The sequence below is a fragment of the Paramormyrops kingsleyae genome, chromosome 6, assembly GCF_048594095.1.
Source record: "Paramormyrops kingsleyae isolate MSU_618 chromosome 6, PKINGS_0.4, whole genome shotgun sequence".
In the NCBI taxonomy this organism is placed as follows: domain Eukaryota; kingdom Metazoa; phylum Chordata; class Actinopteri; order Osteoglossiformes; family Mormyridae; genus Paramormyrops; species Paramormyrops kingsleyae.
In genome coordinates, this window is record NC_132802.1 from 34,995,928 (window position 1) to 35,020,446 (window position 24,519).

General features: G+C 41.8%; 1 protein-coding gene across 6 annotated transcripts in view; it reads left to right on the forward strand.

Annotated features, from left to right (window-relative positions):
- The window catches only part of LOC111848779 (ERC protein 2-like), a 222,640-nt gene that overhangs the window by 152,224 nt on the left and 45,897 nt on the right, over window positions 1-24,519 (forward strand). For all 6 annotated transcript variants that reach the window (XR_011992010.1, XR_011992011.1, XR_011992008.1 and 3 more), the window contains 3 exons: window positions 6,780-6,927; window positions 14,987-15,148; window positions 21,570-21,635. Coding sequence is in view for 1 of the 6 variants with exons in the window: in XM_072713123.1 (XP_072569224.1) it covers window positions 6,780-6,927; window positions 14,987-15,148; window positions 21,570-21,596 (337 nt within the window). In the remaining 5 variants the exon portion in view is untranslated. The remainder of the gene's footprint in view (window positions 1-6,779; window positions 6,928-14,986; window positions 15,149-21,569; window positions 21,636-24,519) is intronic.

The window sequence follows — 24,519 nt, forward strand, 5'->3', positions numbered from 1 at the left end:
CCAATAAGCCCATACAAAAATCTGCTGTTTATTTTACAGGGTTCCACAGCCCTGTCGGGCGACCCCATGTGATCCTGTTCCACTTTTCCCCTTGTCTGGGAGTTTAGTCAGAAAGAGTCGTTCAGCTATGGGGGTTGGTACTGGCAGAGTACCCAGCGGCATTAACTTGTGCTACAGTGATCCAGATCCAGCCTCCAGCCAGGCCTTCCCTCGGCCTCACTTTCCTGCTTTCTAATTATCCGCCAACTTTCTACAAAACAACCACCATTATTTCCACCATTCAAATGGGAAAAATTACTTTGACGTTTCCTATCCAGGGTAAATGCAGGATTTTTAAAGTGCTCAATGTGCAGGTGGCCGAGTACACACAAATGTCTGTTTCTCTGAAGCTGACACCTCATTATATATATAAACCTTTAGAGAGCAGAAACACAGGCAATGACTCCAGAAAAGGCTTTGAAATGTATTTATCAATCAGAGTGTTGCTGGCAATCTGTGCAGCCTCACTTAAAGCAAATGCGTGCAGGCCCTGCTAATTATGCATGCACTCGAGTCAATTCCCACATCAGCGTTAAGAACACCTCTGCACACATGCCGTTAAGCATGTTTACATTTGCGTCATGGATTCCCTCAATATGCAACGAGGCGAGTTTTGTGTCTTCTGATTGCTTCCGACCTCGCCCAACGTTAAATTAGCTGAAAAAAAACCAATGCAAAAATTCCTGCGTCACGGAATGTCAAATCAGGCACATTTCTCTCCCAGGAGATGAGATTCGTAACAAATCTGCCAAATATGTTTGCCGTTTTATTGACTGCATAGTTTCCAGCTAGGAGCACGAGGCAGCTTCCAGTGTGGAAAACCCGCGAGTAAAATAGTGATCTAACTCACCATTTCCTCTTCGCATCAACATTTATTTATTTGCGTTTGGGCTGGATTTCAAAAGATTGAAAGGGGAGAGCCAGAAGAAAGAATTCAATGTACCATTTATCTGTATCACAGGCAGACATTGCATGTACATTTAATTAAAAAAAAATGTCTCTCCCTGCAAGAGGGAGATATTTTTCACTTTGTTAAAACAATTTCCAAGGTCACTAGGTGGTCACATCACCGGCCCAGAGTTTCTGTTTGGCAGCCTGCATTAGCAGCCAGAAACAAATATGCCTCCCGTGTTTCCTCGTATGAAAAAGAATTAGTTGCCAGTAACAGCATGAAAGAATATCAAAACTAAAGCAAAAACAATGGCAGGCATTTTAAGAGCTATAAATTCCTGTTATTAGACAAATTTTGTTCTTATATTCTTTAGCTCTCTGTGAAACATTTTTGGAATTATTAGTTGTATGTGTAACAAAAAGTTTTGTAATAATGAAAACCTTATTTACATATATGCTGGAGTCTTTTTATGACATGAAAAATCTAATAATAAGTAATTCCGTAAATATTCCCACAAACATACCCAAAACAGTGCAACACAGGATGTTTGTTGAATAATTACAATGTTTCGTTGTAGACATTTCTGTATAAAATGTTTTGAATAAAATATTTAGCTATAACATCACTGCCCAAGGCAGAATTTTTAAATAGTCTATCTCTTCTTATCTCACAAGAACATTCTAGAATACTCGATTTTCTGAACACTGTTTTCAAGTATCTATTGACCTGCACTTTTAGATACAAAATAAATCTATTATGTTGATTTATTACATTGCGTTATATCTCAAGCATGAAAATCCATACAGTATATACAGTAAGCAGCCTCTTATCAAGGATGAGTATTTGAATAATGATGGACAATATAAACAGTTTCATGGTTTGATTTTCTTGATGTAAAACAGGTTTGTTTTTTTCTAGTTTGTAAATATGTTGTATATTTTATTAGCATGGGGGGAAAAACTCAAGTGCATCTGTAACTAATTTATCTACAAAGTCTCAGCAATCAAGCAGCAAAATGCACTTGATTGCAAAAGAGTCAATTGCTGAAGGACAGTGCCTGCATTTGCAGATGGAGGTATGCGTCCTCAGGACTTAAAGAAAAACGTCTGCTTCTGGTGAAAGCTGAAATTTGTGGCTCATTTGGGTATCTTGCACCTGTATTTCTCCCAGAAGCCGTCTGCATTGGACATTTAGTTGAGTCATAGAGAAAATTACATTTTAAGCACATATCGTCCATACAATTTGCAGAAATAACAGTATGAGATACATGTAGCTAATTTAGTAGTCCCGGGGTGTCTTAAATCTTAACGTTTTCTCCATGAGACGGGAGCTCATCAGGCGTAGTTTTACTTCCGTCCCTGACCTTGACTTAACCTGAAGAGTCCCAAGACTGCCGCACGATTCCTTACGCTGTCTGCACATTGTGAAACAGCCATCTGCTGTCTCCCGTCCGGCTCGCCATGGCCTGAGTCCTCTGCGTCTCTGGGTTAGATGTCTTCATAGAGAAGTGAACGTGATATAGAGCCATGCATGCATGCTTTTTCATCATGTACTTAAACCATATATCACCGGCTACACTGTGTAGATGTCTTAAATTGTTAGAGCGGCAATGAACACTTAACTGATATCACATGTTGTTGCTCTTGGAAGAATTTCACTCACCCTTCAACAAGTTACCAGGTGGAAGGTTCACACATTTGTAGACCTTCTGTTGGGATTTCAATACTATAATCCCTTTCCATTTTATTGGCATTAGAAACAAAAAAAAAAACTGGCATAAACAGTAATTGGAATGGTTGACACTGCTTAAAAACATGTTGTTCTCAAGGGGAGGTACTGATCATAGGTTTTCATAGAATTCTTTGTAAAACCACTTTGATAGTCGTGTTTTTCAGTCGGGAGTTTTGCAGGTGTCCAGTATAATGTAGGTTGGACTTTTACATATTACGATAGTGGGAGATCTAACAGGCTGGTCTTTTTGGAGAGAAGCTCTAGCTTCTGTGTTTCACAGTCCTGTTATTAGCAAACGGACATGCCTGCGTAATATAGAGCCACAACACTTCACTTACAGTACCTTTGGGAGCATTAACAGGAACTGGTATCCAGGGATTGTTAATGCTGAAAGTACTTCATCACTGCAAAAATTGTGTGTGTGTTTGTGGGTTTGGACTTTGTGACCTTATGAATACCCTTGTGAAAAAAATAAATAAATAAATAAATAAAAATATATATATATCAATCAGCAAAACAATGTTAAAAGGAAAAGTATATATTTCCTAATTAATTGTGTAGGTCTATGTGATAGATATAGATATACCTAATTATTTAGGAAATATATACTTTTCCTTTTAACATTGTTTTGCTGATCAAAAAATGTTCAAACACCATGTTCCATTTTATGTCTATTGTGATTGTTCTACAATCAGGTTTAAAATAAAATTTGGTAGCCACAATTTGCAATTTATTCCCACAAATGACTTTAACTTTAATATTAAATTTCACTAAGAAACACCTCACACTGCCAGTATATTAATGATGCTCATGAATATTTAATAATGATTTAGCAGAAAGTGTCTCATTACCAATATCATTGGTCTATTTAAGTAAGACCTGTTCTGGATTTCAAGGAAACCTGCCAAATATTCCATCCAGTGTTGAACAGGTTTTGGAAATAGCAGGAAACATTTGACTAGATTTTAATTTAAATTAATTAAATTACGTTTGCAAGCTTGTAAAGACAGGCCTGGCTTGGCAAATGAAAGCAATTGAAATGAATATTCACTTACTATACAAAAGGCGTAAGATTTTGCTGATTATGTTGCCAAAAGGCTGTATAGGAAAGTGTTTAATCTGTAACATAAGTCTAACTTCTAATCACTACAGTGACATATTATTTTCATATGTGTTTTTTAAAATTATTTCTTTTATAACCTTCAAAATCAAACATGAATATGCTTCCAGTTACACAATGTAATTCAGGCATATGTATATATATATATATATACACACACACACAGACACGCTAGATGCTATCAGTGCTATAACATGATTATAAAACACCTTTAAACTTTGCTGTGGACTGTTTTCATCACTCTTAAGCAGTGTTTCCCAATCCGGTCTGGGACCCACGGCCAGTTCACGTTTTTGCTCCCTCTGAACTCCCTGCCAGACTGTCCACATTTGCTCCCTCCCAGCTCCCGGGGCAAAAACTTGAACTGTCTGTGGGTCCCCAAGGAGCTCTAAAGTGTTTATTAACTCTCTGCTGTCCGCCTACCTTCATTTGGTGCCCATATTTGCAGGAAAATCTGCAGCTTGTGACATGTTTAGGCAGTGTATTGATTAAACAAAGCTCATAGGTTTCCTATCAGCTCATTTTTGCTTGTGTGCTATAGCATGTATATATATGTGGTTCATCTCTTCTGTGTTATGTTCTTCATTGTCTTTGTTGTGTTTTTAAACCCTTGCCATTTGCCAGTTTGAGCTCTTGAGCAGAGTAACATGGTTTTTCTATGAGCACTTGGGATTAGTCCAGGACACTCTTTCTAAGCATTAGTGGAAAACATTGAAGGTGTTGGGAGACAGAATGATACCCAATCCAGACAGCTACATCTATTTGATTAATGGTACAATTAAGTCCAAATTCTACGTCAGCATGCTTTGCTAGACGCGATTAATAAAATGAGCGAATCCATGTGAGATAATTGCACTAAAAACACAGCATGGAATTTGCAAAAAAAAAAAAAAAAAAGACTTCTCACAGAAGTGTTTTATTTTATTTCCTTCTTACCACAACCTTTACCATTAAAAAATTATTGTCTCTTGTGACGTACAGGGAGGATTATTGTGTACTCCAATACTTCTGTCTAAATGTGGAGGCTTCTTCATTTAGATTGCTGAAATTCGGGAACTTGAAATGTGTATATAACGCTGTCCACAGGGCGAGAATCGCTGGCAACAGTGGAAAATTTAAAGCACGGTGTTGAGGGCTCCGAAATAACATATAGCTGACACTTGGGCACCTTTTCAAACAAGGCAGAGGTTAATGTATATTATAGAAGCAGGGACATACACTGAGCAGACAGCGATTCCATCCCCGCAGCCTGCCGTGCTCGGCCGTGTTTAGCTGAAGCATGTCGCAGGTCACTTGGTTCACTTGGTTACCATTTCGTTTCACGAGACACTTCGACCCGACGCACCCCACAAGTCTCAGGAAGACTTTAAATCAGACATATTTGTAATAGTTGAATCCGTGAAGCAGCACAAAGGTGGATTCTGATGACTGTTTGGCAGGAAGCCAGTGCTTAATAGATGTTAAATTGGAGTGGGGGGGAGGGGGGGGGGAGGTTAGGCTGGTGGTGTTGCTGAGTGTAGGAGAAAGGGACGTGGTTGATGAATCTCTTTTTTCTCATTGCATCGTGCTTATATACACAGAGATCCCACCGTGGGGCTCCAGAGCTCATTTGTAACACGCCCAGAGGCATATAAAGAAACTCAGAGAAGGACTGTATTCATCTCGATGGCTTCTTAAAAACTCACTGAACATGGCCGGCCCGGAGTGCAAGTGTTTGCTTTTGGCAAATCCCACAAGCCATAAAGCCTTTTTTTTAAATGTCCAAATAAAGTAGCTGCATAAATGAGAAGATTTATTGCCTCTAATGCACATACAAGATTTAAGAGCGAGCCTCACAGAATAGGTGCTATTTCACGCAAGATAATTCCTAGTCTGAATAGTGTCCTTCTTCTAAGGATGTTAATGAGCTGTCATATGAGGGAGGGCTCCTTGCATCTCCCCTCCCACCCCCCCAGACCCTTTTTATTTTAATTTTTTCACCAGATGTGGCAGAATTTATTGAGCTTTCCCGGTTAAATTTGGCGGTTTTTAGACAGCTCAGTTGAATACAACAGGCTAGGGTTTAAGTGGCCCACCTGTTTTAAAAGCCTTACACCTTATGACAGGTATCTAATACAGATCTCGGGACTCTGTCTGTTCACTAATTTAGGGGTCTAGTATATAGCTATATATAGTGCAGGATGACTTGCTTGTTTTTTCAGTTACCTTAGCTGGTGAACCTACATGGTGTTGTGATTTCACAGCATCTTTGCAGCGTGTTAATAAGGTTCCAGGCCTCCTCTGTGAAGTTTGTTTGTGACACGGACTGTGAGTTATGATGTTCTGCCAGATGGGTAGTCCCACCGCCAAGAGCGAGGACTGCAGCGAACAGTCATCCCCTCTAATTGAGACTTCCTAATTGTTTAACCACACTGACAAGGGGAGCGTAACCCTTTCCCCCTGCTTCTTATGTAAAGAAAAAGATTCAACGTCTGATGAAAAGGAGAAAGCAGCTGGGGGGGGGGGGGGGGGAGTTCTGGCGGGAGGAGTGATGTTGTGCTTTGACAAGGAAACCGCACAATTGACACCAGCTATTGGCCCCCATGTCCAAAAACTCCCGTTCACCAGATCTGATATGGAAATCTGGCTTCTCTCCCGTTAAGGCTTCTAATCTGCCTGGCTCATGCCCAGTGTGGGACTCCCAAATCACTGCTCAAATATTACACCGCAGTATTTCACTGCGAGCTCCTCAGATATTTCTAAACCAGCAGATGCATGCTTATTGTGCGATATTTTCCTCCATTTGTCCACACCTTTCTCATGCTAATTGATATAATAAATGTACCACACAGACAGGAAAAATAAAACTCTGAGCATCATTTGCACTCCATTGATCAAAAGCCTGATTTGGGGTCGGCTGCTTTATTAGTCTTATGAAATATTTGCGGCAGTGAGCTACTTTTGAAGCATGTTTTTATTGTTCATTTTTACTTTCATGTGCCTCTTTTCTCCCTGTAGACAGCAGGCCCTGCTGGCCGCCATCAGCGAGAAGGACGCAAACATAGCCCTGCTGGAGTTGTCGGCGTCCAAGAAGAAGAAGACGCAGGAGGAGGTGATGGCACTGAGGCGGGAGAAGGACCGGCTGATGCACCAGCTGAAGCAGCAGGTAGGAGCCAGCCGGCAGACCTCATTTATCCCTACGTGTGGAGCAGGTCCAGGCCGGGCCAAAGCCGGGGCTCACATCCATCACATTCCTCCCATACAGAGATTAATAGTCCACATCTCCGGGAGGTTAGTCTGCCAAGAAACCAAGAGTGTCGTTTAAATAAGGCTTTTAAAAAAAGCTACACAGATGGCCAAGGTGGTATTGAATGGTGTCTTTTCTTCACTGGCAAAAGAGGAAAATTGGTAGGAATTTCCTACTTTAACAAAGATCATTTATTTTTGGCAGTGTTGCGAAATGAACCATTACTGATGTTTGCCTAGTCCTTTATCCCAGTGATGTGCCTCGCGGTGATGTGTATACGGTGTCAACAGGATGTTTCATTCCTATTCTATGGAATCCCCAGTTCAGGGATGAATATGTTGAGTCAGTCCACCACTGAATGCAGGGGGCTGCACAGCTGCATTGTTTTGTAATTAATGACAACATTTGAGTTTTTGTGGCTAACCATATCGAGTAGGCACACTAATGAGAACAGAGCCGAGCACCTAAGCAGAGGTTTAGTGAGTCTTGGTCAACGGCTCGTCTTTACGTAGATAGTTCTGGGAAACCGTTGGCTGAAGCAACCAGATGCTGTTTGTCACGGTGCAGTGTTTGTTCGTGTCTCGTAAACAGGAACACCTCCGGGGGGAGTTTTGAATGCAGCTCCCCCCCGGGGAAGGTCCACCATCGTCAGGCCTTCTTTTTGTTGCCCTTATGTTTCACGGTCCCGCGGGAATAAACTTCATTTCCGCCCCATGACAGCAACTCATTGGGGTTAAGAGATAAGACATTGCACAGATATGCAGATCTGCAATGGCGTTCTCTCCTTGGACAAAATTTCATGAAAGTTAAACCATAAGGGAAAATGCAAAGGGGCCTTTTCTTCCTAAGTAGTGTTAATGAAACATTTAAGACATAATTACCTCCAGATGACTGATGAAAGCTCAGCTCCCTCCTATTCACCTTACTCAAATATTTTTGTGAGGCCTTCGCAGTGTTGGCATTCTCTTACTACAGGCCGTTGGTAATCCATACAGGCCATTATCAGTCAATCATGTTGTTCTTTCAATTACCTTGGTCTCACAAAAATCCATTGTGAACTTAAGAGTGCACAATTTGTTAGGTTATCTAAAACAGCTCTATGGACTTAAAGGCTCCCTAACCGGGTTAGATGACTAGATATACAGTAAGCAGGGAACCTTCTTGTTATAACCTTATCAGTCAGTCTGCTCTAGGTTATAGCTCCACAATGGAAATTAAGCCAACATTGCAATGTCACTACCAACCAGCAGGTTAATGAGTTGAGCAGGCTTACAACGCATAGCCTGTGTTTAAATCCCAGAAGACAAACTGCGGCTGTGACTTTAAACCAGGTTGCTTCTATAAATTATTCAGCTAGGGTAAATTACAAAATATTTAGTTACTTATGGTGGGAAAGGGTCTGAACCAACTTAAGTAATAAAAAAAGAAAACACAGGATCCAGCATTGCAATTGTGGTTAGCAGTGAAAAGTTTGCCCAAATCCTAAGATCCTTCCGGAAAGATGGTCTGACTTTGTTGGTTGGTTTTGTGTAGAGGAATCACACTCTGACCATTTCATGGATAATTGAGAAAAAGATGCATATCTGTTTAAAATAAACCAACTTGAAACCGTTGAGATATAATTCTCTATTTTGGAAAGGTTTTGTGCAACCAGATTATTACAGAAGCAGGACTCAGCCTCCCCAGCCACATGATAAACAGTTTACAAAGGAAACACATGTGAATTCTCTCATCACAGATTGACTTATCAAACAAAGTTTTTTTGGTAATACAGAAATGCCATATTCTATTGTGATGATTTTACTGACAACACAAAGCTAATGATTGTTCTGTAGAAACAAAATTCCTCATTTTTTACTGTCAGCAAAACCTTTTGTGAAACATTTTTATAAATCCTGTTGACAATACATTGTACTTTTTTGGTGTCACATGTATTCCCATTAAGGTGTTTTGTACCTTTTGGGAACTCAGAATCAGAGGTTTTTGTTTTCATTTTAGAACATGTAGATTAAATATAGGGGGTAACAATGGATAAGAAAATGATAAAATAAAAATTATCAGGAGACGATAAAATAAAGAAAGTATTAGGAGATGGAACCTGCTGTCGCAAGCTTAAGGAGGCTGTGGTACCTAAATCCCTTCAGTGAAATATCTAGCTCTATATATGTGTAAAACTTTTGACCAAATCATACAGTAATAGTGCAGATTTAATGTTTTACTGTGTGATCACCAGCAGACAGTGGAGATAGCAATGGCTTTGTAAAGAACTGCTTTTCTGCTTAAATAACCCCATCCATCGCTGTCAGGCATAACAAGCCTCCCGCATGTGTCTCTGATTAAAATATTTAATCATGAGTTGACTGGGCAGCTTGTAAAAGTACAGAATTACAGAAGATGAGGGGTACATTGGGAATGCTAATTGTCCTCTTACACAGAGCAAAATAACTGACTGGAAACAATTCATAGGGACAGTTCCCTTAACTTACGGTCTACAGTAAGAGACCCACCTGGATATTAGTTTGTCCCACATCTTAGAGGTCAAATGCTGGAGATCAATGTCGGCTTCTGGTTTTGGAGCTTGAGGTGCCCCCGCCCGACCAAGTCCGTGGGTGATTCATAGGATTCGCAGCCCTGCTAGTCACCGTTTATTCTCTCACACCACTTTTTTTTAATAGCTATAAACCAACAAACGTAGGCAAAAGTCACTTCCTGGTAATCCGTGCATTTCCAGGCACATCGTTACGTGAGTAATAAAGAAATGATACATCAAAAACTCAGCGCAAAGCCAAACAATGCTGTATAACAAACAGAGTGGCCGGCATACAAGGGAAAGATGCAACTTCGGTCAACTGTCTGGGCCTTTTATGGGTGCCCTCCAGGTAACATGTAGTAAATAACACCCAGATACATAAATAGTGCCCAGATATGCACAGGTGTTTGCCAGTTTGACCGTGTTTCCAACTGAACTGGCAGAAATCAAGAAAATTACTAGAGTGAGATACATGGTTAGAATCCTTGTACTATCGTATTGAAATAAAACACTGTACACTCATACTGTATGTTTCCTGGGTTACAGACTAAAAGCCCGCTTAGATGAATTCAGGCTCTTCGAACAGGAGTCGCCCAGGAATGCATTTAGGGTGTATGTGTCCACCTTCAATATATAGAGGTAGTCTATCTATCTAATTAATAGCTGTTCTTTCTCATGGATAAATATTCTAGTACATTTTGGCTTCCTTTTTTATCTTAATATAGTTAAATAACTGCTGGGCAACTCTCCATGTTGCTAGGTGTTAATATCTAATAATTATTTGATATTTATTTTATTTGCAATATGCATGGAGAGCAGAGACAAACCTGGAACAGAATATTCACTTGGATAGCTAATGGAAATAAATGTGCTCTTATCGTGGCAGAGCAGGCAAAGGCATGCAAGCGGCTCTACAGGGGCTGATAGAGAGTTTTACCTTGGCAAGCGGGTGAAAATGAGACCATATTTGTGGTGGACCGAGTAGAAGATGCAGGTGCGTTTATGTTGATGGTACACATGCAGATAAGGGTGCGTTTCTCGTGCTCCAGGTGGACATCGAAGGCGTAACTATACCCGGGATGCCAATGCGGGCTTGTGGGGGGGCACAAGCAGATAATGGTTTAGATATTTAACCACTGTCAAACTACAGAGGCCCAATGGAAGGAAGGAATCAGTCATATTTTAAGCGAAGGCTTGTCTTTCTTTCCGCTGATATCTTGGATGGCATTTGGTTATGCTGGTAGTGTGTGCTTTTCTCTGTGGAATATCTGCACCCCAGAGGAGGCTAATTATGTGAAGGTTTAGAGGAGAAGAGAGGCTTGCTTTCAGAATCTCTTGGCTGCACTCTGGGTGTCTGCCTGATATGTGCTAATTCCCACCCTGGGCCATCCAGAGTGGATGCGTGGTGGTCCCTGTTCTCCTGTATATATTACAATGAGTGCTGGCCATCAGAATGAGGTTTATTTATATTCCCCAGCCCCATGGTGGACATAAGGCGTCATTAATTTCAGTCATTCTGCTTTGCTTGCTTGGTCCATTCCCTATTATTAATGAGATACATCCAATGTTGCGCAAGTCGACCTGTTCGAGCTTGGCGTACATGACAATGTGCAGCCAAGGCATCATGGGAAATCTGAGACCATCGATTGATAAGGCGCTTCAGAGAGAGAGCTCAGATATCTGTACTTCAGTGATAAGACTGTACCCTCTTTGCTGATGAGACTTAAAATGCAGGGGTGTTTAACCTCAGATATAATGGTTTGTGAACACCTGGATGGAATTTAACACCTACATGAAAGTGCAGGCAGACATACAGGCATGCAAATCGTCACACAGATGTAGATCATGATGGGGATTATGTGTGTGTTGGATTTTAAAGGGAACATGCACCTCCACGTAAACATATGCTCACATGTGCCTTTCCCCTAAGCAGACTCAACATAGCCGTGTGACGTAAATAGTTATTAACATGTGGTTTTTATTTATTCATTTATTTAAACATTAGCTGTTAACATGCTAACTTCCCCAGGGAAGTGTTTTAGGTATGCTACCCACCACTGCTGTCCTGAGTCATGTTATTCTCAATATTCTGAAAATTTCCTAATTTGGACATCTTGGGGCAGGACTCCAACGGCCATAAGCCAATAGTAGCATGGTTCCACTGACTCATCCCTGCGTTCCAGTCCCCCCCCCCCCCCCCCCCACACACACACATACACTTCATATAAACAGCTCCAGTCTGCACTTCCTGATTCAGCCCACTGTCACAGACCTGGCTACGACTGTGATGTCTGAAATTGTGTTACTGTGGCAGTGTGTCGTTAATCTCTCTCTCCGTCCCCCCCCCCTTCATAAAAAGCAGACTGCGGTTTTCACTCAATTTCTTTGGCCCCCCGCTCATGTGGTTTGCCTTGCTTTCACGATTAGCAAGACGTACGACACACTGAGTTTGTTGCCATGGGTTCCCAGAATGAATAGACCTGTACTCAGCCTGTGTTGTTTCATGTTCAGCTGTCATTAAACTCTGGGTATGGTGACATTATGTCATGCCTGACATGTTCATAACCTCCTTTATAAGACATTGTCCAGGGCATTGTGCTAATAGAATGTGTATTTATTTGAAATTATATTTCCCTGAAGGATTACCTATCAGGATTGGGTGATAGATTTTATACTGAAATTCCAGGAGCTTTGATTGGCCAAAGAAATTTCATCACTGACCAATGGAGGCCATTTCTACACCAACTCTAGCGGCTTCCATATGTTGGTCAGAATGCCACAGCCATACTGGAGAAAATTTGTGTGGGTCTGTGCATCTACAGGTGATACTGTACTCCCACTCCAGAGCTGACAGATCCCCTGCCTCCTCTTCTGAATTCCCAGCTTTATTAACAAAATACCAGACTAACAGGTTTTCACAACGTCGCATTGATGATTTAACAGTGTTACAGCAGCATTATGAGAACGTTGCATGTTTTCAGATACGTTCAAGAGGGAAGTAACAATGTAATAAAGTGCAGCTGTGGAACCAGATCCCCGAGCTCTCAGTCACAGACAATGTTCCTCAGTTTCTACAGCAGGGCTACACATACGCAAAGTCACAAATAAAACCGTGCTTAATGAAAAACACTGGAAAGTTTATTTTTTACTGGTCCCCTGCTCAGCATGGTATGACCGATTTATTTCTCGCAGGGCGACTGCCTGTTCTAGTGGGGTAAACAATGGCTCGTTTTGATACCGCACAATAGTCGTGGAAAGGCTGTTTTGGAAGCTTGGAATGAGATGTTGGCCTCAACGTGCCGTAGAAATGGGTTCATCTTCAGCAGGGTGTTGGCCAGAAATGTCAGTCTGACCTCTGCCCAGCTTCTGAAGCCAAGTAACTCTATGCCTGCCTGGAATCTGAAAATCTACTAAGCTGCTAATGGAGTTAAGACCCCATCTTTGCTTTAGACTGTGGTCTTTAGAACCACTCCCACTCTACCATCCCCAGGCTTCACTTACTTCCTGTTTAGTTTGAGAGCTGTTTTCCACATGTGTGTGTGTGTCTGGGGGGGGAGGGGGTTAGGTTGCGGGTTCTACCATGACTTGGATCACGTGTTGGGAAGGGCTTAGGTCTCTGAAGGGAGCTAGAGGCTCACGTTAAATGGGGAACCAGGGAATGTGGTGGGAAAGGACCTAGTTTTCATGCAAGGTTCTAGGAGGGAGCTGCTGATGTTCCCTCAGGCAAGCCTTAATTGCTTAATCAAAAATGGACATGACATATTGTAGTCAGTGAAAATTGCTTGTCATCCAAGCTTCTGCTAAGGACCCTGAGCTGAATGCTGGAGGTACAGTCTAAAGGCCCTCAGAGATGATGCCGTTTGTGCCCAGCCTCTGCATGCTTCCCATCCAGCTTGCTTCACTGAAGAACTATGCATAACATTTACACCAGTGGAAGGACAACAAGCACATCAGGTTTTAATTTTATTTTATAGCCTACTTTAGCATTATCCCAATGGATATCTAGCATCACAGGCAACAACCTGCCATCGCTGTTCTCTTACCTACAGTATGTATTTTTTCTTATATTTATTTGCCACTTGCTTATTTTTGTTACTTATTTTTTGAGCATGAGATGTACTTTTACTACCATCAAGCCAGACTTATGCAGAGGTAAGTTCAGAAAGATGGAAGCTGAGGAGCCAATGGTGTCTTGGATGACAAGGTACCTAACTAGCAGGCCGCTGTATGTGTGGCTGCAGAACCGCACATGAGACAGCAGGGGATGCAACACGGGGGGGGGGGGGGGCCCTCAGGAGACTCTACTGCTGCCTTTTCTGTTCACGCTCAGCACCTCTGGCTTCAGCTACAGTTCAGATACTCGTCACCTGCAGAAGTTTTCTGGTGACTCTGCTATCGTCGTAGCACCTGCAGCTCAACACCTTGAAGACAAATTGGTGGTGGATTTCAGGAAATGGAAGCCACCCAGGATACAAGTCTCCATGAAAGGAAGAGAAGTGGAGATGCTGATAAGTGGAGTGCAGGAGCACAGATACCTGAGAGTGTAGCAATCTGGATTGGGCTTGAAACACCAGGGCGGTATATAGAAGACTGGCTACATTTCATGCAGATGTTCTTCAGTGCCATCTTCTACGCTGTAGCGTGTTGGGCCAGCAGACATCAGCAGGCTTTAAAACCAGTGTACACATCTTCCCACTCCTATCAGGAGGACACATCTATCAGTTGGTACTGTCTGATTCATTTTTTGAGCATTATTCTATATTTTTGCACATTACAGTACCATGTTTACATCTTATCATGTCTTGTCTTATGTGCTGATCATTCTATTAATAAATCACTCTGCATTTGTGTATAAGTTCAGCAATGATGTCCGTATCGTAGTTGACATGACTGCTCATTTGCTTATCCTGCTTTTCCTGATGCTATGAACATGGCTTTGCTCAGTGTTCAGCTTCTCACAGCATAATGTATGCACTGACCAAACAAGTATTAAAAAAAAATATATATATATATATTTTGTCGGGGGGGGGCAGCTCTGTGAATTTGGACTCAGAAGGTCGTTGGTTCAAATCCTGTGGTTGGTAGAGCAATCCCACCATTGGACGCTTGAGCAAGGTCTTTAACCCCAACTGCTCTACGGACTGGCTGACCATACTGTCTCCTCTATGCCAGTTTCATGAGATGACTTCCTGGGATGCTTCTCCAACTGTCCTTAAGGAGGTCCCACGGATATGCTGAGCACTCATTGGACACTTTTCCTTCAGTCTTTGGTCAACCTCCTCCAAAACCACTTCTGCTGGGTTTAGGTCAGGTGGCCAGGTCATGTGATGCAACTCTATCAACCTTTTTTCTAGGCAGAAACTTTTGACCAATACCGTGGATCATTGTTCACATCTTTGCTTTTGTGACCAGGATTTTATTTGATGGTTCATTTTACTTCCACCGCAGACTCAGAGCAGGATGAAGCTGATTGCGGACAACTATGAAGACGACCATCATCATGCCCTCCACCCGCAGCACCATCCACACGCCCAACACCCCCCGCATCCGCATCACCGTGGCCCCGTCCGGGGACCACCCCACGAAAACCATCGCCCCTCTCCTGATCAGGTCAGTACCTCCATTTTCATGGCTAAGGTCCCCACAGAGCCACTCGAGTTTCTGCTAACACCCTTACATGTGTTGTCAAAGGAGCTCAGTGTTAAACTACACTTGGTGCACTCCTACCTTAAAACAGATAAACAGTCCCATAAAACTATGCTATATGTAGTAAACATACACAGTATATAATTTGTAATCCTTTTTTCTGGGCTACAAAGTCAAAATCATCATATGAGTTTATCAAAAGGTTATGTTACACAGAGACAGCATTGTAACCCTCTTGGAAGTCAAGCAGAAGTGTCTGTGTTTCCAAAAGAGAGGGTTAGGTAGCTCATCTTAAATTCTAATTTCATTTAAACAAGTTAAGATCTGCCAGACAGCCATTGTGTTATATTGAGTTTATATCGCCTTGTGTCACATATATCATGCTGTTACCTTAAGGACAAACAAATAAACTGCACATCAAAATGCCGCACTTATCGTTAGCAGACTGTTACAATTAATCTTCCCGGCTGATAAAAGATTGAGTGATGAGCTGTCAGCCCCAGTGTCTGGAGTCTTTGCCCCCAGACACTCTGACAGTGAGCGGCTCCATCAAAAAGCAATAAAACATGATTATTTGAAACGGGAGAATTTCTGACCTTCACACACGAAAGGATACAGAGTCGCTGCCTTGATCAGAAGAATACCTTGATGAACAGACTCACACACACAACAGCCTCCTTACCTTTAGTGGGCGGTACAATGAAATTAAAGAAATTATCTTATGGCTTTGTTTTTACAGGGCAGAATGATCTGAGTTATTGTTTTGCTGTGTCCTCATAAGCCCTGTCATTCATTCTATTCCCCTTTAATGACTGTTTATGGGGAACTTCACCTGCTGCACCAAATTCACTCTATACTCACACACTGTCAGTGATCCAAAGGCCACCCCTCGCCCTCCTCGGGGATTTCCACAGAAGATAAGATGTTTCATTCACGATTATTTATGGTGACACACGGAATTATGTGTTTCCATGCTGTTGCATTAAAAATTTAAATAAAATGAAGCTACGAAGCAGGAAATTAAAGGTTACACAACGTCGTCCTGTTCGTCCTACTGTTGTGGGAGTTGTGTCTGATCGCTGTAAAACAGGCCCACACACAACGATAGGGTATTAGGCACGACGGTATTGCAAAAACAAGCGAAGTATGATACAGTTTCCTCTGTATAGGTGTAGCACTAGCAAAGTTATCGTAACCATCAGCTGTCCAAATATTCCTTCGGTCCGAATGGTCTTTCCATAGTCTCTATCTCCGGCTGGGGTTGTGAACATATCCGTGGGGCAGCCACTTACCTTCGATCACCTCTATGTGGTCACCATAAAGTGAGAAGCCTTACACAGGTTTCCTCACAATTAACCCAAACTGGATGGAAAACTCTGGTAATGATTTCACTTGATAATAGAAGTTGGGGAATAATTATCAGCATTTATCATATGTAAATATGCAGATAGGGATTAAACTAATCCTACAGTCCACATGAGTACGATAGAAAACCTGACCTCATAAATCCAGTTATAGCCCTGTTTGTTAGACCATTGAACAGGGTGTCCTTCTCAGAGCTCACTACCCGCTGGGATCATTTGTGAAATGATGCCCAGAATTGACAGGTCCCAGTTTGCAGCCATACTGGTATAACTTCTGCCAGCTGTACTGCTGCTATTTTCACTCAGATGATGTGTTCCTTCCATATTTGTCTTTTGTTTATTGCTTAGCATAGAATTTCATGCTTTTACAAACATTCAGTGACAAATATTGCTTCTGCTGCTATATTGGTTAAAGCCGCCTAACCGCCTAACCATACAACATTTTTAGTTTCACTCATTTCTCAATTTATAGGTCTGCTTCTGTGTAAAATATACAATATTTCTGCAAACTCCAACCAGGTTCTTCCCTGTTTCTCATTGATGAAGGGCGTCTTCCATGCTTTATGGGACTTCAGTCCTGCTTCTAGGAGTTTGATACAAACTGTCCTAGCAGTGCACTTCTCACCTGCATGTAATGTTTCCCATTCCTTTCGAAAGTCACATGATGTCATCCTGCGATTCATGAGGCACTGTTGGATAAGTTGACAGTCATCTCTGGCATTAGAAAGTCACTTCTGCCCTCTACCTGGCTGGTTTTTCTTCGTTCCCAGTGTCCCCAGTGTCTCCTGCTTCACTTGTTCTTGTGTACTGCTGTCTTAGGAACTTTGAGTCTGGAAGCAACCAGTGTAACCTTCTGCCAGCAGAACCAGGATTAAATCAGGATTTAACAATCCTAAAAGCTATGGAGTGGTCTCTTCCTTTTTCCCAGTGCTGTATAGCCAGTAACAGCTCGCTTGAAGCAGAAGCCGCTGGCCCTGGCAGCAGTGTTGCTTTGGATACTGTTCCGATGTATTTTTTTTTCGTCAAACTCGGAATGTTTCGCATAGCGGAGTCTCTGCAATTCGGACGGACAGGCCGGTGCAGATTCAGTTCTTCATTGCGTGTGAACACCTGCCTGGAGGCTTTATATCTGAATTTTAGAAGGAAAAAAATGATCATATTTGAAGCCGTCTAGCCCAGGGGCCCGATACATAAACTATACCTCTGTGAAAAGGGCGGTAGGGCAGGGCCACAGATCAGGAGACAGCTGAGCCGATCACAGGGACCTTTTGTGTGATGTGCCCCGTGTGCTCATCCGTTATTATGAAAACATGCATAGCATGATATGAAATATATGTCTGTGATGTGATAAGCTATCCTGTAAGTGCAGAGCCGTGTCTTTGATGAGGTTTCCCTAGACGCAGCTTTTAAAACCTCCTCACTGTGGGATTTGTTGATAGCAACATTTTTTAAGCCGAATGGTCAGGAAATAAATTAATTACAGCACAAAAAGCATAACGCATGTGTGTACTGATTAACTATTATTTTCATAGTAGTATTACTCTGAAGGCCAGTTTTGTTTTTTGGGAAAAATATACTGGAAATATAATTCCTTAAAAAGACATGATTGGTATTTGTACTTTATTTCAAGGATATTTTATGGTGTTATTCCGGTGCAACGTCCTCATATGTCCAAGGTAAACTATTACAATAAATTATAGTATTTGAAGATGATCATGTATGTTCTGCTAATCATTACACAATCATGAGCAAAGTTGCCTTATATGAATACCAGCAGTGTGCTGCAGTTTACTTACGTCCATACTTCAGTGTTTTGTGTTCAGCCTGTCCTGAAGTATACAGGTGAATTCCAAATTCCTCTGACCCTTAGTATCATTCTGATGCCATGCTGCATTTCCTTAACATTGTTATTCTACTGTTAGTACCAAAGGCTGAGGTTCCTTTCTAAGGACTCAGCTGTACTCTCCCTCTCAGACACGCAGTAGAGCTGCACTCCGCAGACTTCCTGTTAAACCCGTATTTAGACTGGTGTGCAGAGGGGACTGATGACAGGGAACTTCCCAGAGCTAATCGGTCCCCCACACCTGTGTTCTCCGGGCAGAGGATAGATGTCGGTTGTTTTGACAGTAGGAGAGTGATGGGGGACGGGGAGGATCCCTGTCAGATCCGGTGTTTGAACTTAGGAATTTCATCATCCTCATACCCTGTGTGAGGGACGAATCAGGATAGAGGGAAAGGCATGGCAGTCCCCCAACATTATGCTGACGCCTTTGCATCAGAATTGCGAAGACCAAGCAAATATCTCTGCATTATCTAAATAAATTTATGTACCCATGTTGGTCACTATTAGTAATAATACCGACTAAGTTGTTGTATCCGAAGAATCTTGGGAGCAGGAATAATTTCAATAGCCCCTTTGCAGTAGGTTAGCGAAAAATGAAGCTGACCTTCACTGTTTCACTTGAGGTCACCTGCAGCTCCTATGTGTGTATATTTTTTCTTCTGAGCAGCGTTAGAGTGATCTGTTTTATCTTTCTTATCTCTGTGTAGATTAATTGCCTTTTTTCATTTTCTTAAAACAACTTTTGAGTCGGAGCTGCCACTCCAGTCTTCATCAAATCAGCACCACTAACTCAGTGAAGCATGCGGAATCCTTGCCAGATGTGTTGTGCTTCAGGTGACCCCAATCTGAGCAGGGAGGGCCTGAAATACACTTTTTGAGCCATAAAAAATAAATTTTAAAATGCGTTTTATTTCCATTCTCAAGATTTTATTAATCAAAATATTTTCCAAAATAAACAGCATTCTTGACCCCCGCAATCAGTGCTACAAAGGCCAACACCAAGACTGTTCTATTGATGATGAGGTTTATTGTTACCTTGAGTAAACATATTGTCAGTGTAAACCCAGGACTTTAAGTAGATTAGGCAGCATCAGAAAATCTTCATTTGCTTATTTTGAACATTAGCCAAAGTGGTCATATTGTCTTGAGAAACATAACCAGAGACCCACTAAAGCAGTCTATGTTTACAGAAGGAATCAAAGTGAGATGCATCAGTAAGACGTCACTCTGCAGTCTCAGCTCTAATGACAGACAATGGGCATCAAAGGCCCTCTGTTTCATTAACATGAGATATCAGAGGCCTTATCTCATTATTCTCATTATTATAGGTACATGTGATGTGCAATTTTCCTCAGATGCTCAAATCCCAAGGTAGCCGGAGTAATTCCACTGGTGGGGCCTTGAGCACAGCTCTTAATCCCCAATTTCTCCTGGGGGGTGTCTGACGCTGCTTTCTCTTACAAAAATGCCTGTTACTCTCCATAAAAGTGTCTCCTAAATATGCCTAAAGTCTTTGCTTATTAGGTCTTATTAGGCCATGGATTCCAGCACAAATTGTATGCTTACGATAAGTTTATTGGTGCAATACAGCATGCAGGTCCCTTTTGAAGAATTTCTTCATGATCGCTGATCCATTAATTTTTGAAGAGATTACATCCTGAAACAGTGTTGCTACTTCCTGTGACTTTCTGTTAAATATCAAAAACTCCCTGTCTGTCTGTACAGTGCAGTACGATAAGGAACATTCCTGGTTCTTTGGGCCCGGGTGAAGCTTCTCGCGGCTTCACTGCATGGGCTGCCTTTCCAAGGCCGTTCTGTCAGCGAGCTCCACTGACAGTTTAATATGCGTGGCGTTTTGATGAATGCGGATACTTCATTGCTGCTCGACTGGCTAGCTGCACAAGTTTATGTTTTAAGATTGTGAGGCCTGTTTTTGGAGTCTGTAGGAATTAAAGTAAACCCACGGCTTGGTCATTTGATCGTCAGAAGCCTGCTGTGAAGCAATCACCTGCTGGAGGAGTTTGGGCTCCCAGTACAGGCTTGGTTCCCAGTGACGCCATATTTTATTTGTGTGAGCTGGAGTTGGATTATTACTCAAGGTCTGGTCCTGGGTCTTAGTAAGGAAATAGAAAACAGCTATAAAATGTTTATCAGAGCTAGAATTACCAGCCTTTATTTTTTGTTCTCGTTCTTTTTCTTTTCGCCTGCCGTCTTCACGTTTATAAGAAGTAGCGTATGGTCTGTAGCCAGACTTACTCTTAGTCCTGTCTTGGTCATATTTATTTTCCCTGTCAGATGCGTTTGCTAGATTCGGCAACATGTAAATTCTTTGTCTCGGCGTCTGGTTTTTAATAACAGAAGAAACCTGCACCGGTCCTGTGTAGACCGGACAAAGGGTCCTGCCAAGGTGCATGAAAATGCAAAAATATTGTCACTCTCAATTAGAGTTTCCAGTCTTTTTCATGAACTTCATTTTAAAATAAAGTCCTGAGTCCAGGGGCTGCTTTCCTGCATTTAAAAAGAAAGAAGAAAATTAAGATTGTCTTTACTGTTACTCGAATAATATTAGGAGAATCAGTTCCATTTTATCCAATCAACCAATACAGGAAAAGACGAGTCAGTCATGTACAGCTGATCTGCCTTTCATATCACACACACACAGTACCAGTAGGAATATTAAGCAAGCATTAACATCACGAGTAAACGACATAGCTGTGATTGGTCATAGGATGGTTGTGTTTAGATTTGGAAAATCAGAAACATGTTTCAATTTGTAGTGGAGTCCCAATACTCTAATTTGTACCATATATACGCCAGGCATAAAGTCATCAACATACGCATGCTGCTATTGGCTGCACGTGTACGGTAAGAATCCGAGATGCCCTCGTCCGGATCTCTGATCCTTCCCTTACAGCCTCCCAAGCAGACTTAAATGCGGGAAGGAAGGGCGCATGTGATGGTCCAGAGAGAAGCACTGCAAAGCTCCACACAAACATACCGAGCTGACTCTCACGTGGGGGAGGCTTTGCTGAGAACGGGGATGATTCTTGCTCTCCACTTGCAGTGTCCCTCACCCAAGACCCTCTTTCACCACCAGCTCACCAGGCTACCAGCTAACCTCTCTGCCTGTTTTGTTTCCATGCTGGCCTCCCGTGACGTCTAACGTGTCCGACAACAGGACGATGAGGAGGGCATTTGGGCATAACTGTTTCCCTGAACCAAAGCTCCAGTTTTGTTCTGAGGGGTGAGTCCAAGCCTGCAGTTTCTCCCCCATCCCATGAAGTGTGCTTGAGTGTGTCTCTCTCTTTTTTTTTTTTTTAAACGAAAATTCTGCATTTCCACTGTGGAAAGGTAAGCTGAGATTTACTTAGCCTTCCTGCCAAGCTGACCTGTAACAGGGAATATCAGTGTACAGTAAGATGGCAAAGAACCTGGCGTATCTGTGAGGCCAACATACGTAGCGGCATCCATTGTAATTCTCTGGATGAACTTTAAAGGATCCTTCCAACCTGAGGTAATGGCAGTGGAAATGCTGATCTGTATGTTCATCAGACTTTTTTTTTTTTTAGTTATTTTTATGCTCAACAACATTTTTGTGTTGTTACCGAATGCATTTAAAAGCATGTAAATGGAGTAATTGCATTGTTACTATTTGTTCTGCTGTTAACGACATGTTTGTAATGTGTTTTCGGTGTGTTTTACTGCCTAGATAGGCCTGTTTTAAAAATCTTATGAACTCTTCTGAAGGTTGACACATTTACTGCTTGCAGGTGATTAAAAAAACAGATTGACATTAACCAAAGGTAAACGTATTTCAGTGCTTTTGGTCACATGTGCTGACCAGTAAATTTTTACACAAGCCTTCAGCTTCCTCTGGCATGTCGTTGTGTGCGGTAATTAAATGCTAAAGGTTGTAGTAACGTTTTTCTAAAAAAACTTCTTTTTTTTCCCTGAAAACATAAAATCAAGAATGTAAAGTCATAAAGTGCCCACTCACATCAAATTGTGAAGCACCCTGTAGGTTTGGTGTAGCACAAAAAAAACAGAAACAAGAGAGGATCATTTGTTTTTCACTACACAAGCTGGTGTTCAGCCCACGTTGTGCTTAAAATGTTCTTTAAAAGCATCTTGACATCTTACATCTTCATTGTGTATTTCATGTGCTTGCTGAGACGTTTTTCAGGATCCACTGGACCCTGACAATCTTGATTTCCGTTCTTCCTCTTTGGTAGCCTGTGTGTGATGTGCATCTGAGATGTTAACATAAGCCGTACTGTCCAATTGTGGAGGTAAACTGTAAACTCTCTTGATTTCTCCAAAAGCCTCGTATCCACGGTCGTAGTACCATCATAATAAAATAATATCACAACATTAGTCCCAACGATTTAATATGCTGCATACATATATCTGTGGAAAGATCTGTCTGTTGGTGTTATTTTGTGGCTATTTTATGTGAAAGTGACTACATTTATTATCCATGTTACTGGAAAAACACATGGAAGACATAAAATGGTGTTTTATTACTTAGGCACAATAAGGCAGCCTAATCCTGCCTTCCTGCCTTTTACTAACCTGCCCTTAATATGAAAAAACGTAGATGACAAGTCATGATCGACAGAGGATTTTGGTACCAAGAGGTTACTAGGTGACTGCTGTTCCTAAAAAGCGGATATATTTCGTAACGGGAGGAGGTGTGACTAAGGAAGCAGGCAGCAGGCCCATGCCTGACCCCTTTATTCCTCAAAGCCTTTCTTACCTCTTTGGCTTCTGAATGCTATTCTTATGTAGAGTAAATGTATATAACGAAGATATATTATTTACGTGCTTATAGTATGGAAATATATGAATGTATATATGAAGCAGAATTGGCTTAAGTTCACTCGGAAATTTTTGCTCAATGTCTTTGAAGGCTCTAGAGGTGAAATTATAGCTTCTAAGTTATAGTCTGTGCTTAGAGCAGAGTGACATTGGCTGACTGGTTGGCTCGTGTCCATCGCTGTGTGCAGTCCCTGCCTATTTTGCTCAGCTGCTGCAGGAGGGGCTGATGCTCTCAGATCTGCCACAACAAAAAATGTGTCCTATGCGTTTTTAGAAGAACATAAAAAACATACAGATTTTGCAGCTACTGAAAACATAACAGTTCTATCCCCAATTTACTTTTTATTTCACAAATGAAATATACAAATATTCATAACAAATTAATTCAGTCTTTTTGAATGTCAGAAATGTGTTATTGGATAAAACTATCCGTGATCCAAGGAACATTTTTTCTTTTGTCGACTAACTCATGAAGATTGACAGGTGCTTGCGATTTTTGCTTGAATTGCAATTTTGTCACATTTTAAAAAAGTTATTTATCAATGAATGTCCTTTTCTCTCTGACTGACTAATATATAGACGCTCTATTCCACCGCTTAATGAGAGGGCAGCCTTTGGGCAAACGTCAGCGTTACGCTGATGTTTTTGCACAAAGGAGTTGAATGTGAAGATGGACAGGCTGTGTGGTGATAAGCCAAGGCTGTTTCTTTGTTCTTACCCCTCCTCCCACCCCCCGCCACTTCCCAAGTGTTCGCGCCTGGTTGCCTTAACGGTGTGGCCCTTCTGTGGCTGGTTTTTAGCCGCTGAACAGGAGGTCATCCCTCATGTATGAGTCAGAGCAAAATGCTGCCCAGAGGGTCACACAGACTGATTGATGTCACATAGCAGGTTAGGCTAACATCTTTACTGGACTACCTGAAGAGGGCTGGGCTGTTCTTTATTCTCTCTGAACTGTTCAGGTTGAGACACCTGAGGGGTCCAGGAATATGCCATCAACATTTAATTGATGTCTTCGCTAAACAGATCTTTGGCAGGCTGCCGTTTTCCTGCTTTCACCCTTTCAGAGTCACGTCAGGAGGTGCCGACAGGCAAAGCTCAAGAAATGGTTAGGCCAAGCATATACTGAAACCTTCTCCTTTCCCATTTATTATACTAGGGATAGGTTGCCTAAGTCATTCCACAAATGAGGAACATTCAAAATTTAAAAGTGACATACAGAGACTAAGCTGTGAAGAATGAAGTAGATGTGAGTGAGATGACAGAGTCAGCCAATATCGTGGTTCAGAGGATCCACGGCCAGCCGCTTACCT